Source organism: Ochotona princeps, chromosome 12, assembly GCF_030435755.1.
Source record: "Ochotona princeps isolate mOchPri1 chromosome 12, mOchPri1.hap1, whole genome shotgun sequence".
NCBI lineage: Eukaryota > Metazoa > Chordata > Mammalia > Lagomorpha > Ochotonidae > Ochotona > Ochotona princeps.
The window spans coordinates 9,019,156-9,043,865 of record NC_080843.1 but is presented as its reverse complement, the minus strand read 5'-3'; the positions used below and the strand labels follow the sequence as shown (position 1 = coordinate 9,043,865).

The 24,710-nt window shown below is 45.9% G+C and overlaps 1 protein-coding gene across 1 annotated transcript in view; it reads left to right on the top strand.

The window, feature by feature from the left end:
* Positions 1 to 24,710, top strand: part of PCCA (propionyl-CoA carboxylase subunit alpha) — a 376,803-nt gene that overhangs the window by 16,992 nt on the left and 335,101 nt on the right. The window contains exons 2-4 of the mRNA XM_004577373.2: positions 9,585 to 9,662; positions 20,934 to 20,981; positions 21,090 to 21,158. Coding sequence (XP_004577430.2) covers positions 9,585 to 9,662; positions 20,934 to 20,981; positions 21,090 to 21,158 — 195 coding nt within the window. The remainder of the gene's footprint in view (positions 1 to 9,584; positions 9,663 to 20,933; positions 20,982 to 21,089; positions 21,159 to 24,710) is intronic.

Below are 24,710 nucleotides of genomic sequence, written 5' to 3'. Positions count from 1 at the left end.
TCATACTTTTCTCTGTTATTTTGAATGGTATCTTGCTGGTTAAGTCTTTTTCCATCTTGGGGCTGTTCGCATACACTATGGCTGTTGATTTTTGTTCATTAATTTTGTACCCTGCCACTCTACCAAACTCTCGTACAAGTTCTAGCAGTCTCTGTATTGAGTCTCTTGGCTCTTCTACATAAAGAATCATATCATCTGCGTATAGTGAGAGCTTGACTTCTTCGTTTCCCATTTGGATTCCTCTGATTTCTTTTTCTTGTCTTATGGCCTCAGCGAGTACCTCTAGGACTATGTTGAATAGTAGTGGAGAAAGTGGACATCCTTGTCTTGTTCCAGATCTCAGTGGGAAGGGTTCCAGCTTTTCTCCATTCAGTATGATGCTGGCGTTGGGTTTTTCATATATGGCTTTAATTATTTTGTGGATTTTTCCATCTATGCCTACCTTGGTTAGGGTTTTTAGTAGGAAGTGGTGTTGGATTTTGTCGAACGCTTTTTCTGCATCTATTGATACTATCATGTGATTCTTGTTTTTCAGTTTTTGGATGTGGTGTATCACATTTATAGATTTTCGAATGTTGAACCATCCCTGCATTCCAGGGATGAATCCTACTTGATCTGGATGAATGATCTGTCTGATGTGTTTTTGAATTCTGTTGGCTAGGATTTTGTTGAGAATCTTAGCATCAATGTTCATCAAAGAGATAGGTCTGTAGTTTTCCTTCTCTGTTAGTTCTCTGTCTGGTTTTGGGATTAAGGTAATGTTGGCTTCATAGAATGAGTTTGGAAGGGTTGCCTCTTTTTCTATTGTTTTGAAGAGTTTGTAGAGGATTTGGGTCAGCTCTGTTCGGAATGTTTTGTAGAATTCTGGAGTGAAGCCGTCTGGGCCTGGGCTTTTCCTTGTTGGGAGGTCTTTAATCACTGATTCAATCTCTACTTCAGTTATGGGTTTGTTCAGGTCGTTTGTTGCCTCTGGGCTAAGTTTTGGCAAGTGGTAGAAGTCTAAGAACTTTTCCATTTCTTGGTGATCTTCTGATTTGTTGGAGTACAGTGCTTTGTAGTAATTTCTAATTATGGCCTTAATGGATGCGGTGTCTGTTGTTATGTTGCCTTTTTCATCTTTGATGCTGGTAATTCTTGCCTTCTCTTGTTTTTTCTTTGTCAGTCGGGCCAGTGGAGTGTCTATCTTGTTTATCTTCTCAAAAAACCAGCTTTTTGATTCATTGATTTTGTGTATGTTTTTTTTATTTCTATCTGGTTGATTTCCTCCCTTGTTTTGATGATTTCTTGTTTCCTATTGTGTGTGGGGCTCTTCTGCTGTTGTTTTTCCAGTTCCTGGAGGTGTGTGTTTAGTTCCTGTATTTGGCGCCTCTCTTGGGCCTTGACATGAGCTCCAATTGCGATGAGTTTACCCCGTAGCACTGCTTTGGCAGTGTCCCACAAATTTTGGAATGTTGTGTCAGAGTTTTCATTGGTTTCCATAAATTTTTTGATCTCATCTTTAATTTCTTCTCTGATCCATTGTTCGTTTAGTAGCATATTGTTCAGCCTCCAAGAGTTTCTGTATTTCCTGGGGCATTTTGAATTGCTGATTTCCAGCTTCATTCCGTGGTGGTCTGAGAGGGTACATGGTATGATTCCTATCTTTTTGAAGTTATTTAGGTTTGCTTTGTGTCCTATCATGTGGTCGATCCTGGAGAAGGTGCCATGCACTGCTGAAAAAAATGTATAATCTGTGGCCTTAGGGTAAAAAATTCTATAAATGTCAACCAAGTCCAGTTGTTCTATTGTTTGTATGAGTTCTGTTGTTTCTTTGTTGAGTTTTTGTTTTGTTGATCTGTCTATAGTTGTTAGTGGGGTGTTAAGATCACCCACTATTATTGTGTGCATATCTATGTCTCCCCTTAAGTCCGTGAGTAATTGCTTCACGCAGCTAGGTGCGTTTGAATTTGGTGCATATATGTTCACAATGGTAATTACTTCCTGATGGATCAGTCCCTTCACCAATATATAATGTCCTTCCCTGTCCTTTTTGATGTGTGTCAGATTGAAGTCCACATCATCTGAAATTGAGACAGCTACCCCAGCCTTTTTTTCTCGTCCATTGGCATGAAATATCTGTTTCCAACCTTTCACTTTCAGCTTCTTCGAATCTCTTCTGGTTAGATGTGTCTCTTGTAGGCAACAGATAGTTGGGTGCTGTTTGATAATCCATTCTGTTAATCTATGCCTTTTGATTGGTGAGTTCAGGCCATTTGTGTTGAGAGTTAAAATTGAGAGGTTGTGATTTTGCCCTGCCATACTTGTTTTTGTGGGTGTTGATATCTGTGTTATTGCCCTTCCTTGTGTGGACTTTAGTGGGGAGACCTTCCTGTTTGCCATCTTTGCTTATGATTCACCTCCTTTTTTTCTGGAATTAGTGCATTTCTAAGGAGATTTTGTAGAGCTGGTTTTGTGCTGGCATATTCTTCTAATTTCTCTTTGCTGTGGAAGTATTTGATTTCGTTCTCAAATACGAATGAGATCTTTGCTGGGTACAATATTCTTGGTTGACAGTTGTTCTGATTCAGGATTTGGAAGATCTTTGTCCATTCTCTTCTTGCTTGTAAGGTCTCTTCAGAAAAGTCAGCCGTGATCCTGATTGGTTTTCCCCGGTATGTGATCTTTTGTCTGCTTCGTACTTGTCTCAGGATTCTTTCTTTGTCTTCGTTGGAGTGGAACTTGAGCACCATATGTCTGGGTGAAGATCGCTTTGGGTCATATCTGCTGGAAGTCCTCTGACCGTCCTGGATTTGAGCTGGATTCATGTTCCAAGTGTTTTGAAAGTTTTCCTGTATAATTTCGTCGAGCACCATTTGCATTCCTGATTCTTTTTCCGCTCCTTCAGGAAGGCCAATAATCCTAATATTTGATTTTCTGAGGTTGTCTTTCATTTCTTGTATGGTCTTATTGGCTTTGTTCAGACTTGTCTCCAGCTGTTTAATGAACTGGGTGTGTTCGTTTTGTGTGTCTTCCGTTTCAGAGATCCTCTCTTCTGCTGTATTTGTTCTGTTGGTTAGGCTCTCAATTTTGTGCTCTAAGTCAAGGATTTTACTTTTCATTTGTTGTATTTCTGAGGCTATGTGGTTCTTGAATTCCTTGAAGTCCTCCCAATTCTTCTCATTGTCTCTGACATATTTTAACATTATTTTTTTGAATTCCTTGTCTGGTAGATCTTCTATGTCTTCATCTCGCATCTCCGAAATAGACATTGGCTTTCGATCCTTTATTGGTAGGGTGTTGGCACTCTCATCTGGATCATTACCTTTTCTGGTATTTCTTCCCATTGTGTTAGTGTTTCTTTTTTGAGAGACCTAGGCACCAGTGTGCTGAGGGGTCTCCAAGCACTATCCTGTAGAGATCGGAGTCTGCAGGCGTGGAGTAGCAGGGTGTGGGAATTTTCAAGGCACTTTTGGTGCGTCTCCAGAACACTGGACCTCAGGGCGCCACTTCCAGGGCCCAGAGGATTCAAAGCGCACTCTCAGCTCGTCCCCTACAGGTATGCTACCACAGGGCGTGGGGGAGTGAAGGCACTCTCTGTGCGCGCCCCCTGTGCACTGGATCATAGGGCTCGGAGCAAGGGACTATAGGGCGTGGGGTGTTCCAGGTGCTCTCTGGAAACGCCTCCTGCGCAGGCCCGCCCACCCCAGCACTTGCAGGGGACCGACCGCCCCGGCGCTAGCAGGGAACTGCCCAGCCCAGAGGCGTGCTTGGGTTCCTGTGGGATAGCACCGCCCAGCTGAGTGCCAGACCGCAAAGGCACAGGGGAGTATCCAGTGTGCCTTTTGCCTTTCTCCCAGACACAGTTTTGGCAGTTTCAAGGCACTCGCCCTGTGTTCAGGCTCTGTCCGTGCCCCTGGGGGGCCAACTCCCGAAGCCTCCAACCCACCACTGTCCCCACCCAACTCACTCAAACCTCAGGTTCTTGCAGTCTGCCTCTTCCTCTGGTGGGAATCCTGGCCGCCGGTGCGTCTCCCGACTGCTGCGTCCGTTGCTGGTCTCCGCGGGTCGCGATGGAGCCTGGAGGCTGCGGCTGGTGCAGGTCCTGGGGGTTGGCGACCAGGGTGGGCAGATGCCGGCGGGTCCCGGTGATTCAGGGTCCTGGTGTCCGCAGCGGGGCAGGTCCTGGCGAGTCCTGGTGACCAGGGTGAGCAGATGCCAGCAGGTCCCAATCACCGCCGGTCCTCACGGCCACAGCGTCTGCGGGTCGGTCTTTGGGTGCGTCGGCGGCTTTCAGCGTCTGCACTCAGAGGTGATTCAGCAGGTCAGGAGCGGAAAGTCGTCTTCCCTGTCCTTTGCTTTGTTTTGCTTTTCCCTGGTTGCTCTTCCGAGTTGTGTGGATTTTTTTTGGCTCCACACTGTCCAGGGAACTTCACGTTCTTCTCCTTGTAGTTCTATGCTGCTCCACTTACGCTTTTGTCGCGTTCTAGCCCTCTCTGTCTGTGAGCTCTCTCACAGTCTTCCTCCTATGTCGGCCATCTTGCGAGTCCTCCTATTTCTATGACTTTTTGTGCTCAGTACTTTGGATCAGTTTTATTTTTTATTACAAAGTCAGATATACTGAGAGGAGGAGAGATAGAGAGGAAGTGGAGCTGCCGGGATTAGAACCAGCAGCCATATGGGATCAAGGTAAGGACCTTAGCCACTAGGCCACGCTGCCGAGCCCAGGATCAGTTTTATAAATAGATGAAAATATTTACCTTTCCCACTGCTTGACTCCTCCCTCTGAAATTTAAGATTTTTGTGAGGCATTTTAGGTTCTCATGGCATTGTGATTGTGTGTACATGAGTAGTCAAGCTTTGTACTTATGACGAGATACAGATAGCCAATCAGCAAACTAAGACACAGCTGCTTTTAATTGTAGTTGGTAATGATTTCAGGCATGTTGCCCTTGGGATATTTTATTTGATTACTTACCAACCTTATTTCTCATTTTTAAACGTACAAACTTGACTTGTTGTGTTCTTGTTGGCTTTGTTACATATTTTTCTTTTTGAGCTTTGTGCTTGATGCCTGTCAAAATTTTGTACAATTCCCAGCAAGCTAATACTGGCCGAACACTTGGAGAGGAGGACTCATGCGTGCCAAACCGGTGAGGCCAAGTTTAACAATGGTCTCCAGGTGCACTTGCCTCATAATCACTTCGAGTCTCTTTGCTAGTTGAACTGTAGCTAAAGAGGCTGCGGATATTGACATGAGTTAGTCACGAGATAGTTCCCTCCCTAAGAGGGACCATACCAACAGCTAGGTCAGTTCTGATCTGGCAGGTAGAGCCAGCCCGGAGAGGAGTGGTTACAGTGCCGTGGCAAGGATTCTGGTTGCAAGGGGAGAGTACAAGTCAAGGTGAACTCACTGGTGCCAGCCCCAATAAAATCAAATCAAGCTGAGAGCTTACAGAGAGAGGTTCTTACATGTGGTTACCTGCTTTCTCATACATTAATGATAAAATTAAGTCCAATCCAAAAAGGGATTTTACAGAATCTTGCCCCTATAACTGAAATAGGGTGTCGAAGCTGTCAGAAATAAGCTACTTTAGTTTGACACCTCAAACTTAATTCAAAATGACATTGATCAAATCTAGAAAGGGTAACAATTTGTATTTCAGCTTTCATGGTATGTGTAGACTAGCACTGGCTGTCATGGTTGTGTTTTTTTCTAGAACCCACGTGTATGTTATTTATCCTACTGCTATTTGCATCTTGTATCCCAGAGTTGTCCAGCTATAGTGGAGCTACAGAAGGAGCCTGAAACGCCCGAACCCTACATGTCCTTAGGTGTTCTGCCCAGTGGGGCCCCTGGCCGCTGGTTTCCTGTGCGAACCCTGTTCAGCAGGAAGCAGCCAAGATGAACGACAGCCAACTTTGCCCTAACAGAAGTTAGGGACTCCTGTCTGGATGGTGGAATGAGAAGAGAGAGAGTGGGAAGTGGCAGGCAGGCATCACACAAGGCCTTAGCGGTCCTGGAAAGGGCCTCGTTATGCAGGTAAAGCTGTCTCTGGCATTAAGGGTGCTGTGGACGGCCCCGTGGCCTGTTTCTGATGAGCAGATGTTTGTGCCTGCTTTCAGGAGTATAGTGAAGATCAGCTGCTCTGACAAGGCCTAAGAAAAGTCCTTTCTTGAATTATGGAAATCCTTTGGTGTTTCTGCTCTATGAACCCCTACCGGTACAGCCTGGTGAAGCCCTCCTTCCTGGCCAGCGGGAGTGCTGCTTCTCTGTTCTTGCAGTAAACTTCAGTGAAGTTGCCTTCTTGTTCAGTCATTGGCCTTACATTTGGTTGCCAAAAGAACAGGTTCCGGGCTCGGCAGCGTGGCCTAGTGGCTAGGGTCCTCGCCTTGATCCCATGTGGCTGCTGGTTCTGGTCCCGGCAGCTCCACTTCCTCTCTGTCTCTCCTCCTCTCAGTATATCTGACTCTGTAATAGAAATAAAATAAATCTTTTAAAAAAAAAAAAGGTTCCCCAGGCTTAGATCAGCTGCAGAAATTTTAAAAAATATTCTGCTATTGCCTTCTATTGTGTTTTAAATTTGAAAGAATTTTCATTTGAAAGAATTCTGCTTGATTTTGCTTAAAGACTCATTTATCCACATCTGGTATCTTTGTATTCTGTTATGTTCTGCTGTGTCCTGTAGAACAGACTATTTTGAAATCTTTATTTGAACACTTGGTTGATTCTGGCTTGTTTTGCTCTTTAAATGATGGATGCGGTTGTTCCGTGGAAGTTCTTGATGCTTGCTGCTATAAAATGTCAGCTCTGCATTCAAGGACTAGTAAAGTAACTTGGCTCTGTGGCTGTCTTTGTAGAAAGTCTAAGTAGTCTGTTTATTTTCTCTGACCCTCTGGACACTTGAACTATTTCAACACTAGCCAGCATCCTAGGTTGTGACTTGCCCCCGGTCTGCTGCTGCTGTTTTTGTTGATTGCATCTTACATTACTCCCTAAATCTGCAATTGATAAGTATGCCCTGGGAAAGTAACTAAAAAATGGTAGTTTGCTCCTACAAGCCTCTTCCTGTGGTAGACTCCTGTGTCCAGTAACGCCAGGCTGCTGGATCCCACCAACCACCTTCAGCCCTCCAAGATCAGTGATGCCTTGGGCACAGAGCACAGCTCACCCTGCTGTGGTCTGTCCGTTGCTGCACCTGCCCACCGCTGGTGATGTTGGAGGCATGTCAGACTGCTTAGCCAGGACTGTGCAATGCTGCCCTGCGCTGCAGCAGCCCCAGGAACTTGTTTGCAGGTACTGGTGTGGAACAGGGACCACTAGGGTCTTCCCATTTGAGTCCCAGAACTGTCCTGTGATTCTTTGTTGCCTGTCCGAAGTTGTAGCAGGGGTGATGAAAATATGAAAGCACACCAAGTGAAGTCAGAAACTCAGGAGGAGGGAGTGACAGCAGAGTAGGTGTACCTCTTCCTCCCCCCACCGTGGGCCAGGGGGTGAGAGTCATCCACTCCCCTCCCGGGCAGAGCCGTGTGTTCAGGCTGAGCTTCCTAAATCAGTTTCCTCTTGATTGCTTCAGTGTTACTTTGGTTTTGCAGCAAGATGCGGTACTGACTGTTCTCTCTCCAGCCTTCTGTACCTCCTGTACCTGCCAGGTGTGTGTGTGTCTGTGTGTGTGTGTTTGTGTGTGTGTGTGTGTTTCTGCTTGGGGCTCCTCACTGGAGCCTCTTACTCAGCTGTCCTCCTGGGTCTGCCCTGCCCTATAGTGTTGACTTGACAGAGAGAGCGATAGGCCTGGGCTGTGGACACCCCAAGCTGTGTGTTAACCAAGGTGCCACTCACCTGTAAAAGCTACTTTATAAACTCTCTTTCATATGTGTTATTTTCCCTTCATATAGAGATTATGTTTTGTAAGTTGAGGACTGACACTAAATAATTGTAAACGTCTTTAAGTTTGTTTTTAGATGTCGCTGTGAAAACATTAGTGTTGTTACACTTAGAGAGTTCTGAGAGTTAATATGTGTTGTCTTTCATTTATTTTTTCTTTTTTTCTAGTTTTATCAGTAACTACTGGGAAATTGTCTTCAACCTTGGCTATAATTACTTTAGTCTTTTTTTATTAAAATGTAAAGATATACTTTCTCTACAAATTTTTAAAATAGATTAGCCATGAACTTTATTATTTCTTTTTTTTTTTAAAGATTTATTTATTTTATTACAAAGTCAGATATACAGAGAGGAGGAGAGACAGAGAGGAAGATCTTTCGTCCGGTGATTCACTCCCCAAGTAAGCGCAACGGCCGGTGCTGCACCAATCCAAAGCCGGGAACCTGGAACCTCTTCCGGGTCTCCCACGTGGGTGCAGGGTCTCAAGGCTTTGGGCCGTCTTCGACTGCTTTCCCAGGCCACAAGCAGGGAGCTGGATGGGAAGTGGAGCTGCTGGGATTAGAACCGGTGCCCATATGGGATCCTGGGGCATTCAAGGCGAGGACTTTAGCCACTAGGCCACGCCGCCGGGCCCGGACTTTATTATTTCTTAAACTTTTGTTAGTCAGTCAAACAACTTTTTAAACAAAATATTTATTTTTATTGGAAAGTTAGATTTACAGAGAGGAGGAGAGACAGCGAGAAAGGTCTTCCATCTGCTGGTTCACTCCCCAAGTGGCCACAAAGGCCAGAGCTGAGCCAATCGGAAGCCAGGAGCCTCTTCTGGCTTTCCCATTCCGGTGCAGGGTCCCAAGACTTTGGGCCTTCCTCGACTGCTTTCCCAGGCCACAAGCAGGGAGCTGGATGGGATGTAGGGCAACTGGGATATGAACCAGTTCCCATATGAGATGCTGGGCCCATACAAGGCAAGGATTTAGCCATTAAGCCATTGCTCTGGGCTCCAAACCAGTTTTATGTAAGAAAAAAGTAAAATAAAAATCATGCTTCGGTCATCAGCCAATAAAAATATTGCTTTCTTATTCCTGATCCCTGTTTATATTGAAGGTCCTTGTTTTGTGGTTCTGGCTGTTCTGTGTGGAATGTAATGTTTCTGACCGTGATCACACTTTCCCGGGGAGTTTTGATGCCTTTTGTTCTTGTGGCCAGGGAGACGTGTCTGTGGTTATGATTTCTCTTTCGTAGTTATGTTTTGTATATCACACCTGCATGTATTGATTGATAATACATTTGTATTAGAAATAAAATGGGGGCCCGGCGGCGTGGCCTAGCGGCTAAAGTCCTCGCCTTGAAAGCCCCGGGATCCCATATGGGCACCGGTTCTGGTCCCGGCAGCTCCACTTCCCATCCAGCTCCCTGCTTGTGGCCTGGGAAGGCAGTTGAGGACGGCCCAATGCATTGGGACACTGCACCCACGTGGGAGACCTGGAAGAGGTTCCTGGTTCCCGGCTTTGGATCGGCGCAGCATCGGCCCGTTGCGGCTCACTCGGGGAGTGAATCGTCGGACGGAAGATCTTCCTCTCTGTCTCCCCTCCTCTCTGTATATCTGGCTGTAATGAAATGAATAAATCTTTAAAAAAAAAAAAAGAAATAAAATGGGAGAAATATCCTGAAAAAGTTATGGAAAGTTCATTCATGTGTCTAACTTTACTTTTTTTTTTTATAGACTATTCCTCGCTATTCAAGATCACACTTTCTGGTGGCCCGTGGACTCAGTTCAGCGGGATATGATCCTAATGAAAAAGTGAGTGTTTGTAAAACAGCAAAGTAGGTTGTAATGATTTTCCTTTCTTGTTCATACACTGCATCCAATGGACAGATTACAGTTGGTTAGTACTGGGTAGTGGCTGCTTGCTCTGGTATGGTGGGTTTAGTACATGCTCTGTCTTTGTTCCTCTTTCATTGTGGGCCATCGACTAAAGCCTTTTTAATTGAGTATTTTTTTCTGTGCCAAAAGTTCAAGACATTTGCAATGTGTTTCTTATTTTTCAACATTCTAATAAAACAGTATGTGTTAAAGACTAGGCAGTTGAGAAGTTCTGGTGAAACTTGAGTTTTTGTTTTATTTATATAATTATGATTCTTTTGGGTTGAAGGAAATTATGAATAGTGTAAATTTGGGGACAATGAATTTCTAGTTAAAGTTGTGATGTATCTTTTTTTTTTAAAGATTTATTCATTTTATTACAGCCAGATATACACAGAGGAGGAGAGACAGAGAGGAAGATCCTCCGTCCGATGATTCACTCCCCAAGTGAGCCGCAACGGGCCGATGCGCGCCGATCCGAAGCCGGGAACCTGGAACCTCTTCCCGGTCTCCCACGCGGGTGCAGTGTCCCAATGCATTGGGCCGTCCTCAACTGCTTTCCCAGGCCACAAGCAGGGAGCTGGATGGGAAGTGGAGCTGCCGGGATCAGAACCGGCGCCCATATGGGATCCCGGGGCTTTCAAGGCGAGGACTTTAGCCGCTAGGCCACGCCGCCGGGCCCAAAGTTGTGATGTATCTTAATGTTGCATCTAAGATGTGGGGGGACCAAGGGACTGGAATTGGTAATCGGAAACAAAAAGCACGGTTAACTGTTGGTTGTATACAAGAAGGAGGGCAGGAGAATGTTTTTTTGTTGTGAGCAATTGGGACCCTGGCTGGGCCTGTCCTAGAATAGGCTTATATAAAGGGGTAGTCATACTCTGTTGTCAGTACGGGCAGCTTCTATTCCCTCAGGAGAATGGGTGGTTGCCCCAGCAGTGCTGGGGACCTCCTTAGGAGAGAGGGAGATGGTGTCCAGGGAAGGGGCCAATTGAGTATTCAGATAGGGTGGAAATAAGGAAGAGCCGGATGTTGGATGTGGGATGTGATTTCATACTTGCTTCCCTGTGCATTATTTGAGTCTCCACAGTGTCATAATGTATCTTAAGTATGGTGGCAAGTGAGGCCCTTGGGGACGGGTTGTGCTGAGTCTGTAGCCATGTCAGATTTACATGGATTTGCATGGGGAGGGATTTGATGTGCACAGCCTAGGCCCTCTCTCAGCTCCTCTTTACGTATTAGTTGCCTATCTATCTGCTCCCATCATTTTGGTTGGAGTGGTCGCAGTGAATATAATGAATGATATTTGAGGATGGCTGAGTTGAGGTGTGGTCTGAGTCATCTGCTGAGGAGTACAGGACTGCTTGTACTCCTTGCACCCTGGAGGCTTGGGAGAGTCATCACCTCCAAGCAGTTAGGAGCCCTGCATCAGTGGAGGGCATGGGCATGCCAGGTGCAGGGCCCAGGCGAGTTTACATTGTCTAGTAGCCATATTTAAAAAAAATAAAAAGAAACAGGAGAGATTACTTTTAATATATTTTATTTACCTCAATATAAAATGATTCTTTCAGTGTATAATACTGTACGTATGAAACACTTTAGATTCTCTTTACTTTTGGTCCCACCCTACGTAAATGCACTCTCTTACACGTAGGCGTGTCTCCACTTGCTCAGCCACATCTGAAGTGTTCAGTGGCCTCATGTTGCCAGTGGCTGCTGCATGAAACAATGCGAGTGTGGATGCTTTACCTGGAGTAAGCTCCCTATTATGAAATCTCTGGAGTTTTAAACATTTCATCATAGGCAGCATGCTTGGGGGTTTGTGTGTCTATGTTCTTGCACATTTGAGCTGAGTTCCAGTCTAGAAGTAATCCATTTTCCTAGGGTGTAATCCCATTTCTCTAGGGTGATTAGATAACGTTTAAAGAGGCCCCATTCCAGAGGTGAGAGTCCTGCAAGTGGATCCGCCATTTTTTCTCTTGAGAAACAATGTTGGTCTTTCTGATTTAACATAATACGTGTCAGAAGCAGGCTTTCCTTGATGACATTAGTGGTATTCAAGGCATGTGTATTTGCAGTTGTTTTTGAAAACCCATTGTATTGAGACAGTAGTTTAGCAATCTGTGTTTGACCCTTAGTTCTTTATTAAATTCTCAGGCTCGGTCCCTAAACAATAGCCCTTTTAAAATTTTAAACAGATTTGCTTGTTTTTAATTGAAAGGCAGATTTTACAGAGAGAAGAAGAGACAGTTAAGTCTTCCATCTGCCGGTTCATTCTCCAAATGGCTGCACTGGCCAGAGCTGAGCTGATCCGAAGCTGGGAGCCATGAGCTGTCTCCTGGTCTCCCATGTCGGTGAGGGGCCCAAGGACTGGGGCCATTTTCCTGTCTATAGCAAAGAGCTGGATCAAAAGTAGAGCAGCTGGGACATGATCCTGTGGCTGTTTAGGATGCCAGTACTAACAGGTAGAGAATTAGTGTGCTATACCACTGCACCAGCTCCACAAAATATCCCTTAAAAAATAATTCATTTTATTTTTGATGAAATTTACAAGTTGACATGGATGCCTGCTCATGTGGACCACTGATTAAGATGGGAAGGGTTGAGGAATGTGCGGAAGTGGATGAGACAGCTGCCTCCAACCTTCCTTTTTCTTTCTTTATCTTGGGAGTGTAGGGAGAGAAGGGGAGAGGGCTGCTCCCAGCATCCCAATTGTATCAGTACCCGGGAATGGCCATTCATTGTCATCCCAGGGTCCCCGATATGGAATGTATTCCGAGGATCCTGCTTAAATAATTTTGATAGAACTATCAAATGCTGTTGATTTAGTTGCTTCAAGGTTGAGGAATTCGCTTGAAGGTTCATTGGCTGACATCGTCCACCTTGGAGTCCCCATTCTCCCAAATATTAGCTGTCAAAGCTTGACCAGAAGAGCTGTCCAATTTGTTCTGCCCTCCATGTAACTGAATGTTCTCTGCAGGCCTCAGTGAACTGGTTATCATGTCCTCTATGAGTATCTGGACATGATGTCCATTGCCTAGGTCTCAGCAACTGTGGAGACCCAGTTCTGACCCATGCACTCCATAGTCAGACCACAGATCCTATGATATTCACTGTGGTTGGACTTCTGAGTCCAGTAGTCCAGTTGGGGCAGGGGTCCTTATAAAAACCTCACCAGAGGTGACCCCAACAAGACCTGTGTGCCAGCCAGTGTGGGGTCTGGCTCAGTCCATCACCCACATCAGCCTATACACACACTGGTGGTTATAGTTGATGGCTCAGTTCTGTCTCTGGCTCCATTTCATATACAAACCAGTGGATCCTGTGGTCCACCCTAACCCTGCCCACCACACGTTTGGACCTCACATACACCAGTAGGAACTGCAGCCTAGTCAGAGTGACCCTTAATAACCCCCACCAGGCCCACTCCAGCCCCAGTCGCTGTGCATGCTGGTATGTGCAGCAGATTGGTCCAGTCTGTCCCACATCCCATTTGGCTCTTGTGCACATCAGTAGGTGTTGGAGCTTAGCTTATCCCAAATGACTTGATTATGCAGCCTGCACTCATGCTGATGGGTGACACTGCTTGTCCAGCCAGGCTTGCCCTCGGCCCTGGTTCTCATTCTCACCAGTGGGAGCTGCAGCCCATCAGAACAGTGTCCACAATTTCCCTGCTAAGTCCACTCCCAGCCAGGGTCTTGTACTTTCCAGTTGATTTTATTGTCTAGTCTGATAGGACTTATCCCCAGTCCCAGCACCTGTCAGCAGATGCTGCGGCAAAGCCCAATCTGCCTGCACTTAACTCTGTCTCATTCATGCATCCGTGGATATGGTCATTTAGTCATGTTTGGCTCTCCACCCAGCCGTGCTCACATGCAGGTCAGTAGGCTTTGTAGCTTTGTTCAGCCTGGTCTGCCCCCAGTCCCAGCTGTCACGCTCACCAGCAGGAGCAGTGGTTTAGCAGAGAAGCACCTGAAGCTCCCCTATTGGGCTTGCCTCCATCCTGGGTCTTATGTGGGAACTGTGGCCCAGACTGGCATGGCTTGTCTCGTCTTGGCATTCACCAGTGGGTGATGCAACCTGGTTTGGCCTGGTCATGCCCAGTTCTAGATCATGCTGGTGGGTGCTGTGGCCTAGCCCATTCTAGTCAGCCCCCAGCCCTAATGTGAACTGGCTGGTGCTGTGGCCCAACCCGGTCTATCCTGAACCTTGTCCTATTTCTCATATCTGCCAGTGTGTGCTCTGAGCCTGCCAAGCATGGTCATCCCCAGACCTGAGCCACACATATGCCGCACATATGCCAGCAGGTGCTGTAAGCTGATTTGGTCTGGGCCTTGCTTATTGTGCTCACCTGCAGGGACTATGTTCTAACAGAAGAGTTCCCCAAGCTCTTCTGTCAGGTCATCTTCCAGTGGCAGATCTTGCACACACTGGTGGATTGTTGACCCAGCCTGACTTGGTCCACCTCCTGTCCTGGCAGGAACAGTGGCTTTGCCCAACTGGCCCACCACCCATTCTGGCTCTTACTGTTGGGTGCTGTAGCCCAGCCATGCCTGGTCCAGCTCTACGCCCAGCTCTTACATGGTTCAGTGGGTTATAGGGTCTAGCTCAGCCCATGTCGTTTCCACTCTGACTCTCAGGAGCACTAATGGGTACTGGGGCCTAGCCCAAGCCCAGTCTGACACACCACAGACCCCATCTGGCACCCATGCCAAAAAATACTGCAGCCATGTCCAGCCCAGTTTGCCGCCACCTTTCTGGCTCTTGCATTCACCAGTGGCAACTGCAGCCCAGCAGGGGTGTCCCCTTAGCTCCCCAACCAGGCTAGCTGTAGGGTCAGTGGTTGCTCTGACCTAGTCTAAAAGGACCATCACCCAGTTTGGCTTTGGCCATCAAGTGCTGCAGGCTGGCCTGGCCTGGCCTGGCCTGGTCTGCACCCAGTCCCAACTCTTGATGGCCATTGCAGCTTAGCCCTGCCCAGTCAGCCCCCATACCTGGCTTTCATGCAAACCAGTAGGTATGATAACTTTGCCTATCCTGGCGTGGCCTGTACTCCATCCTGGTTCCCATGCATGCCAGTGTGCTATAGTTTGGCCTGGCCCTGCCCGATCTACCCCCCACCCCCAGAGCCAACCCATACGCTTGTAGATAAGAGAGGCAGTCTACCTGGCCTGACCAACAGCCATCCCTGACTCATGCTCACCAGCAGGAGCTATAGCCCACCAGGCCCACTCCCAGACCCAGATCTCACACATTCCAGTGGGTGCACAGTCTGTCCTGGCACAGTCTGTCCCCCAGTGTCAGCCTTTGCATGTGTTGGTGGATGTTGCAGCCTGGTCCACACCACACCCAATTCTCGGATGTGCCTGAGGGTGCCAAGCTATGGTTCACACAGCCTGACATGGTCCACACTCTGTCCCAGCACTCACTGTCAGGTACTGTGGTTGAACTCTGCCAGGGAGGCCCCCCAGCCATGGCTTTTGTGTGCATTGTTACGCAGTGGTTGATACCAACAAGGCCAACTCAGGTCCCCCACGTGGGCGGGTGTATTGGTGTAGCCTCACAAGATGCTCTGATTTCCCTCCTCTAAGCCACCTGGTCTCAGCCCCCTCATTTGCCTGCAAGTTCAGGAGCCTGGCTGGCGGAAGTCCCCCGGAAGTCACTCCTCACCTGTTTTGTTCCCCTAAGCAGTCCTTCTCCCCACACATCTCCAGACCCTCTAAGAAATCCACAGCTCCCATGCCCACAAGCATGCAGATCCCCAAGCCTGGTCCTCCAGCGGTGTGCCGTGCCAGTCCGGGGCCCTGCCTGCCCAGGGCCTATACACACTCATGCATGGGTCCCCAGACGCTGTCTGTCGGCGAGCCGGAATCTGCCCTCCACATATCTTAAAAAAAAAAGGCAACTCTGCTGGCACACTGGTATAGTTAATACAAATTAGGCATTAACCAGGCCAGAACGCCCACCAGCTATTAGCTGCTTTTCTCTCGGAGGTGTAACACTTGCCTGGGTACAATGCAATCTAGGCCGTTGCCTACAACCGGGGAAAACAGCCTTTTCTTAAGCCACGGTGTCCGGTGAAGTCTGACCATGTGATGAGGTAAATCAGAATTGCAACACTTTTGCCTCAGGTGAAACTTCCTTCAGAACGTTTGGAGCATTATCAAGTCCAGAAAGTACGATCTGTCTGAGCTCATCGGGTAGATTTTAAGATTCTTCATCACATTTGTTACAAGCTGTTTGTGCGGCTGATTGCTCTGGGGTTGCTTTCCCTACACTGGTGGCTACTGGTCATTCCTGAAAATAAATAGTTTATATGTGCAGCTCTCTTGGTTTGGGAAATTGAAGGGGAGTTTTTTGGCATCCAGTGAGCAGGTACATATGCATATTTTCTGTCTGAAATCAGAGCTGCTCTTGGTTGTCTTTGCTTTCTCTTTTGCTGCACACTTGCCTTAGGTAACTGGAAAAACTGTAAGACCCCTTCCATCAGTGACGGGCGTCTCTACATTCACTGGGTTTTAAAAATACATGTTCAGACCAAGTTGTTGGCCTTAAATGTCACTCAATCTTCCCTGTCAATATTCTGTCTGTTGGTTCATTCTGCAAATGGCTGCAACAATCTTGTCGACCCAGGCTGAAGCCAAGCACCTGGAACTCCAGCCTGGGCTCCCACGTGAGTGCCGGGGGCACAAGTTGGGCCATAAATCACTTCTTCTCCAGGTTCACTGGCAGGGAAGGGAGTTGGATCAGCCCTAGAACAGCCAATGCCTGTACTGTACTTCCATGCCAGCCCTAAACGGACTCCTTTCTTACTCTCTATTTTCTCAGTGACTCTTCGAGTCAGAGTCAGCCAGGCAAGGGGCTGGTGGTTGGCCTGGCAGTTAAGATGCTGGTTGGATGCTTGACTGCAGTGTTGGACTGTCCCTGGGTGATTGAGGTCTCCACTCCACTTCTGACTCCAGGTTTTCTGCTGAGGTATTTCCTAGGAGGCAGCTGGGATGGATCGAGGAATTGTGTCCCCCAGACCCAGTGGGAGTCCTGGCTCCCAGTTTGGACTTGGCCGCATCCCCTGTGGTGGGAATTTGAATGAACCAGTGGAAGGATCTCTCTGTCTCTCTCTGTCTCTCTCTGTCTCTCTGCCTTGCAAATAAAGAAAAATAAATTAAGCCAGCTGAAGTTTAATCATTGCTGCAAATATTAGTTTTCAGTCTGAGCTTCAGCAAGTCAACTTGTTGTTTCATGTAAGTTCGAAAAAGTTTAAAAAAAAGTTCATTTAATGATAATTTGTTAAGAATAAGGCCAGTAATGTTAAATAGGTCCTAAATGTGCATGACCCAGAACAGCACTATGGTATACTTTCCTTAATGGTTTTGGCTGGCATTAACAAATGATAGGGCTTGTATCATTGAAACTGTGATCATATCAAATCATGACATGCTGTGACATGAGTACTTAGGTATATACTCTGGCTCCACCAATAATTAAACTTGAGATTGACTTAGGCAAATCATTTGGCCTCACCAATCGCCAGTTTCCTCATTTTTAAAATGAGATTAGTAGAACTGGTTTCCTGGGCTGGTAAAACGCTAACCATCACCTAGTAAATGAGGTAGTGCATAGAAAGTGCTTGGCACATTGCCTACTAAATGTCAGCTGTTTAATACTATCCTTAATGCAGTTTTGCATATTGAAAAACAGAAGCTCAACACTTAGAAATAGTAAGCGTGAGCTGGGTACAAGCTCAAGGCAAGGGTGTGGTCAGCGTTATGTCTGTTTGGGCCGCCTGCATCCTGGAAATGCCTACTTTGTGTCGTGACTCTACTTCTAAGCTGCTTTCCTGCTAATTCACACCTTGGAGGGCGGCAGGTGATAGTTTCAGTATTTGGGTCCCTGTCACTGATCTGGGATACTCAGATGGAGCTCTGACTTCCTAGCCTCAGCCTGGCTTGATGCTGGCTGTTGCCAATGTCACGAAGAGGCAGTTGGGTGGTGAAGAGCTCTGTCTCTGCTTTTCAAATACAGATCCTGCCAGCACATTGTGCTTTACGCTCTCAGAAGCACTCAGTGACCAACTCTGTGTCTGCAGTTTGCCGACATTGCCCCAGCAAGAACCCAGAGGACTGGGCCTGCTCAGCGCTTCTCTTGGCCTCTGAGGTAGTAGATTGCCAGCTGCAACTTGAGCCACAGAGTGAAGAGCTGAGCACAGAGAGCTGAAGGAAGGGGTGGAAAGAGAATGGACTAAAAGAGTACTAATAAACATTGTGTGGAAGCTAAAAAAAGTTGGCCTCAGAGAAGCAGAGAGCCGAACGTTGGTTAGCAGAGTCTAGGAGACAGGAGGCCTAAGGAGATGTGGCAGGTGCAGTTAGATGGGAGGTCTGCTGCTATTCGTAGCACAGGAGGGTAACAATGGTTGATGGCAGTTGGGCGTGCATATCAGATACTACTAGAGAGGATTCTGAATGTTTCCAGTGGGGCTGGCATGTTGGCTCAACTGGCTGATTGCCCTCCTCCAAGTGCTGGCATTCCATATGAGCATTGGTTTGTGTGCCGGCTGTTCCACTTCCAATCCAGCTCCCTGCTTGTGGCTTGGGAAAGCAGTGGAGGATGGCTCAGTGCCAGTGCACCTGTGTGGGAGACAAGGCGGAAGCTACTGGTACCTGGTTTCTGATCAGCTCAGATCTGGCTGTTGTGGCCATTTGCAGAGGTAACCTTATTTTTCTGTCTCCTTCTCTCTGTAAATCTGCCTTTCCAATAAAAGTAAAGTAAATCTTTAAAAAAAAAAATTTCCAGTGCAAAGAAATGGTACTGTTTGAGGGGCTGAGGGGATAGAAGTATTGTTTGCTGTTACCTGTTGGTTGTACAAAGCTTGTGTGTATCTCAATATCATGGTGTACGCCATAAATACGTACTGTTATTATGTGTCAGTGAGAAATAAAAAGTATAGGTAAAACAGTTTAAAAAATGCCTGAAAAACACCTGGAGAAACTTTTTACCCTGGATGACAGCAAAGTTAGAGCTTTTTGGTTAAATCTCTCCTGTCCCTTGCTAGTCCCAGTGTTTTCAAGGATGCAGGTTTCTGACTTACAGGTGTCATATTTTCCCTTCAGTGTGTCTTGAGGGGATTATGTCTGGCTTCCCATGGAGAGGACATGGTCTCAGTTCCCTGAATGGCAGAGAAGTGCTTGTGTTGTGTGTCCTGTTTGAGCCTGGCTTGTCTGTTTCAGTGCTCAGCCTTCAGTGGCACTGTCTTCATACTGCATGTTCTCCCTTGTGTGCACATGGCGCCCTGGACATGGTCTAATGACAGCGCCAAACACTTCTGTTTTCGTACTTCAAGAGGTGACATTTACCTGCAATTGTTGGTGGAAAGGGGGACTTGTAAAATGGGGTTCAGTTAATGTATGTGTATATTCTTTATTTATATTAGCTGTTCTGCTCTAATACACAGCAACTGGCAAATTCCTTGTCACAGGGTTTGTGTTTGAGCCAGCGTCCTGAGGATCACCTCAGTGTGCTTGAAAGACTTCTGAAGCATATGCATCAATGATTTATTTACAAGAAAATGGCACGAATGGGAGATTAATTAATGTAATTAGCTCTGTTGTGTTTGTGCACTAATTGGGAAAATATTAAAAGCCCTGAATAGAAGAGATGTGTTAGGTATAAATATTCATTTTGATATAAATTTTGACAGGTTAAACAATAGATGTAACTCAGCAATAATAATGTAAACATTTTGGCATATGGCTCTCCCCCAAAGGTGGCTAATGTTAACTGGAGCTAATACCTGTCACAAGTATATTTTGTGTGCAAGGTACTATTGTTAACATCTAAGACATTACTTCGAGAGAGAGGATTTCCATCTGCTGGAGCTGAAATTGGGAGCCAGGGAGTCAGTCCAGACCTCCTGTGTGGGGCGAAGGAAACCCAGCTACCTCAGCCATGCCTGCTGCCGCCGTCCAGGGTCTGCAGGCTAGAAAGCTGTGGTTAGGACCCAGAGAAGGGAACTGGACTCAGGTACTCGGATATGGGACATAGGCATCATAATAGGCTTGTTACCAGGCTAATTGCCCATCTCGGTGTATATGTTAAGGGTGTTGGTTCTTACTGTCGCAGTGTCTTCGTGGCAAATGCTCTGAGAACTGTCATTTTATATATAAAAAATGGGGATTGGGCCCTGCACCATGCTGTAGCAGGCTAAGCTGCTGCCTATGGTGCTGGCTGATTTGGGTCCCTGCTGCTCCACTTTGGATTCAGTTCTCTGCTAATGTGCCTGGGAAAGCAGTGGAGGATGGATTTGGGCCTTTGCACCTGCCTGGGAGACCAAAAATTAGCTCCTGGCTTCAGGCTAAACCAGCTCCGGCCGTTGCAGCCATTTGGGGAGTGAAGTAGAGAATGGAATATCTCTCTCTCTGTCTCCTCTTCTGTGACTGTAACTCTCCCTTTCAAATAAAAAAAAATCTTAAAAAAGAAAAAAACCTCAACAAAAAAGCAAATTAGGATCAAGATGCGCAGACCATAGCTGCGCAGACCATACTTCACAGATTGATTTGCTTGAATCAGATAGTTGTTAGTGGCAAGGGTGGGCGGGCTTGGGATTCAGGTCTTTGGATACCTGCACAGTGAACTTGCCGGGTATACTTTGTCTCAGCTGCTTCAAAATGTGACAGTTATTCAAGCTGAACATTGTATTCAAATGGCATAACCTGCTTGGGCAGAGCATCTTTGGAGAGAAATACAATTGATATCTATTCTGAATTTATTGAAAATAATGCTGCAACCTATCAGAGATGACTTGTAGTTTATATTTATATTAGACTACCCTTTGATAGACAGCCTTCCTTAGAAACGAAGAAATGTCAAGAACGTTGTTAAGTAACCATGACTAAAAATTTTTGCATTCTGAAATATCGTTTGAAGATATCCTTTTGGTAAGAGGATCCATGCATACTCCACACATCCACTTATAAGTAAATTAATTGAGTCAATTGGTGCTGTAACAAAGTGATTACAGGGTCAGATCCTTCCAGATGAACTTGCTAGCTACCAACTTGTGAATGAATGTGTTTTAATGGTATTTAATATTATCCTAGGAAGCCAGTGCTTCTTAGCATCATATGCATCATTAATTGGGGGAAAGGAACGTCTAGTGTTTTCTGGTTCCAAAGTAAGAGTATTAATTTCAAATGTGTTTTTTTTCCTCTTTAGACATTTGATAAAATTCTTATTGCCAATCGAGGAGAAATTGCATGTAGGGTGAGTAGAATTGTCATCCTACTTTGCATTTTATTCTAGGAACTGTATTATTAAATTCCATTCAGTGTGCATCAGTGATAATGGGTAACCTTAATGTATTTTAACTAGGTTATCAAAACGTGCAAGAAGATGGGCATTAAGACGGTTGCCATCCACAGCGATGCCGACGCGAGTTCTGTAAGTAGAATTTTGCTGTGTTGAATCAGAACTTACTTTGTGTCAAGTAGGAAAAAGGATGAGACATGAGTCTTTGTTTTTTCTTGGCCAGTAAAAGACATATTGCATTATGAAAACTGTCTGGTTGTTCACTATTAAGCTATACAGAAATACCGCAATGTTTTCCATATACGTCTTTAACAATTCTTATTAAGAAGGTTTAGAAACCTGGCCTAAACAGGCCAGACTGATTGCTGGTGGCCAGGTAGATGCAGGGGAAGGTGGCGTCTGAGAGGAAGGGAATGGTGCTGCCCTGCTCTCCCTGGCAGGTGCTTCCCACCCCTCCCCGCCCAACTCGCCGTCACCAAGGCAGTACTGTAAGAGTTGAACCTTTCCCAAGTACGCCAGTGTTCAGCTGCACGTTTGATAAGCAAGAGATAAGCTAGTGCAAATTGGACGTGAGCAAAAGAAGGTAACGCATAAAGCAATGAATGGTGTGTAATCTAATTTGGCACTTTTAATACAGCAGGCATTTTTAGCAGTAATGAACTATGAATGAATAGGAAAAATCACATGGGAAGAGAATCGAAGTTATTGGAACTTTATAGAATGAGAAATGAAGGTAGTTGTACTTTAATGCAAGTATGCGTCTCCACTCTTTGATGCTGCTGTTGATCATGGGCCCCCTTTGGGAATGTTGGCTCTTATGATTCAAGTTAATACATAGACTTCAAATTTTGCACTTGAAAAGTTTTTCTTTTCTCTAGCTGTGTGTTCATTTGATCTTACCTGGACACGCTTCCTGGTTTTTTTTTTTTTTTTTTTTTTTTAAGTGAAAACACATGCAAACTATTACGTCTTGAAAATAAACATTAAGTATTTATCTTCTAGTTAGTTGACAGATATATATTTAAAATATTCATCTTTTTTTCAAAAAAGATTTATTGATTTTTTATTGGCAAGTGAGATACACAGAGAGGAAGAGAGAGAGAGGAAGATCTTCCATCCGATGATTCACTCCCCAAGTGGACGCAACTTGGCTGGAGTTGTGCCGATCCGAAGCCAGGAGCTTCTCCCAGGTCTCCATCCTCTACTGCTTTCCCAGGCCACAAGCAGGGAGCTGGATGGGAAGCAGGGCCGCCAGGATTAGAACCGACGACCATATGGGATCCTGGCGTGTGCAAGGTGAGGACTTTAACCACTACGCTATTGCGCCAGGCCCAATATTCATCTTTAATGCAAGGTAGTTGATTCTCACTTTATTTCTAAAATTTGGTAGTAATTAGTAGTCCTTACAAGATATTCTTGGGATAAGGGGGAAAGTGGCCCTTTGTTAATCTGTTTTGTTCCTCTGTAGACTCTGGGTGCTTTCAGAAGAGAATTGCCGAGTCATGGGGTGCATGGCCGTTGGCAACTATTTTCTGTCTGGCGAGTAAATATATTTTAGATTTTGCTGGGCACTGTGATTTCCATTGTCTATTTTTTCCAAATTTCTTTTTCGGAAAGTCAGATGTACAGAATGGAGGAGAGACAGAGAGGAAGATCTTCTATCAGCTGGTTCACTCCCTAAGTGGCCACAATGGCCGGAGCTGAGCCAATCCAAAGCCAGGAGTCAGGAGCTTCTTCTGGATCTCCCACATGGGTGCAGGGTCCCAAGGCTTTCTACTGTTCTTGACTGCTTTCCCAGGACACAAGCAGAGAGCTGGATGGAAAATGGAGCAGCTGGGACATGAACTTGTGTCCATATGGGATTCTGGTGTGTGCAAGGCTAGAACTTTATCTGCTAGGCTGCTAAGCTTGGCCCTCCAATGCTTTATAAATGTATTATTCTCTTTTATAAAAAAGATGTCTCTGCGTAGCTTTTTCCTTTTTTTTCCCTTTAACTCTTAAAAGTTGATTTGAAAGCAAAGTCTTTCATTTGCTATTTCATCCCCCAGATGTCTCCAGCAGGACTGGGCTAAGCTTAAGCCAGGACTTTTGAACTTACTTTAGACCTCCCAATTTAGTGCTCTCTGTGTACACCTACATTCAGCCTCACTCACATCCTGGAGTCCTGGCCTGCTTTCCCCATGCCGTGTGTGTGTGTGTGTGTGTGTGTGTGTGTGTGTGTGTGTGTGTGTGTGTGTGTGTGTACGTACCTATATTCCTGCTGGCTCCCAGGGCATGAATTAGCATGAAGCTGAATCAGAAGGGCAGCCATCATGTGTACCCAGGCACTTGCGCATGGAGTGGGGACATTCCCTTGGGCAACTTTCCTTTTGTGCCGAACACCTGCCCCTAAGAATCTTTCTTGAGGCTACACAGAAACAGTTCTTGGAGGCTGTCCTGTGGCTCTGGATAAAGCTGTTTGCTGTACGTAAGCATCTTATCAGAGCTCTGGTTCAAGTCCTGGCTGCTGTGCTTCTGACCCAACTCCCTGCTAATGCTCCTGGAAGAGCAAAGGAAGCTAGTCCAAGCCCCTGTCCCCCCTGTCCCCAGCCTGGTAAACCCTGAGAAGTACCAGGCTCTCGGCTTTGAGCTGTGGTAGATCTGGCTGTTAGGACCATTTGGAGAATGAATCATTGGATGGGAAGTCTCTTTCTCTATTTGTCCCTTTCTCTCTGCTCTTCAAATAAAGAAAGTGAATCTTTTTTTTTTAATTTATTATTATTGGAAAGCCGGATATACAGAGAGGAGGAGAGACAGAAGAAGATCTTCCATCCGATGATTCACTCCCCAAGTGAGCCTCAACGGGCCTGTGCGTGCCGATCCAAAGCCGGGAACCAGGAACCTCTTCCGGGTCTCCCACACGGGTGCAGGGTCCCAATGCACTGGGCCGTCCTCGACTGCTTTCCCAGGCCACAAGCAGGGAGCTGGATGGGAAGTGGAGCTGCCGGGATTAGAACCGGCGCCCATATGGGATCCCGGGGCGTTCAAGGCGAGGACTTTAGCCACTAGGCCACGCTGCCGGGCCCAAGAAAGTGAATCTTAAAAAACAAAAACCAAGAAGAGCCCCTGGACTGCATTTGACCTGATTTGGATAGACAGTATTTTGGGACCCACTGAAATAAATGTACTGTTAACTCCATAAGAAACTCCCAAATGATTCTCTGTTGTGGTTGTCCCTTGTTACACGCCCATCAGCAGTGTCTGACAGCTGAAGTGGCTTGTGTCCTTGCCAGTGCTCAGTGTTACCAGTTCCTTTGAGGTTCACTATTGTAGTGGCCTTGAGGTATTATCTCATCATGCTTTCAATTTAAATATCCATGATGAATATTGATGCTGAGTACCTTTTCATGGCATTTCATGGCATTCATTTATACTTTTCTGAAGTGTTGATTCAACCTTAATTGAAAAAAAATACTAGATGAGTAGTGCAGTAAATACTAGTATGCCCTTCATTTAAATTCACCATCAAGTGTAAATATTTTGCCACTTTGCTTTATATCTGTATCCACAAATATATTGTATGTCTCCCTCTTCTCCTTCTGTTTTTTTTTTTTTTTTGCTAAAGAATTTGAAAGTAGGTTACAGATATTGTGGCATTTCACTCCTAAATATTTCAGCATCCATCTTCGAAGGATAACTATATTT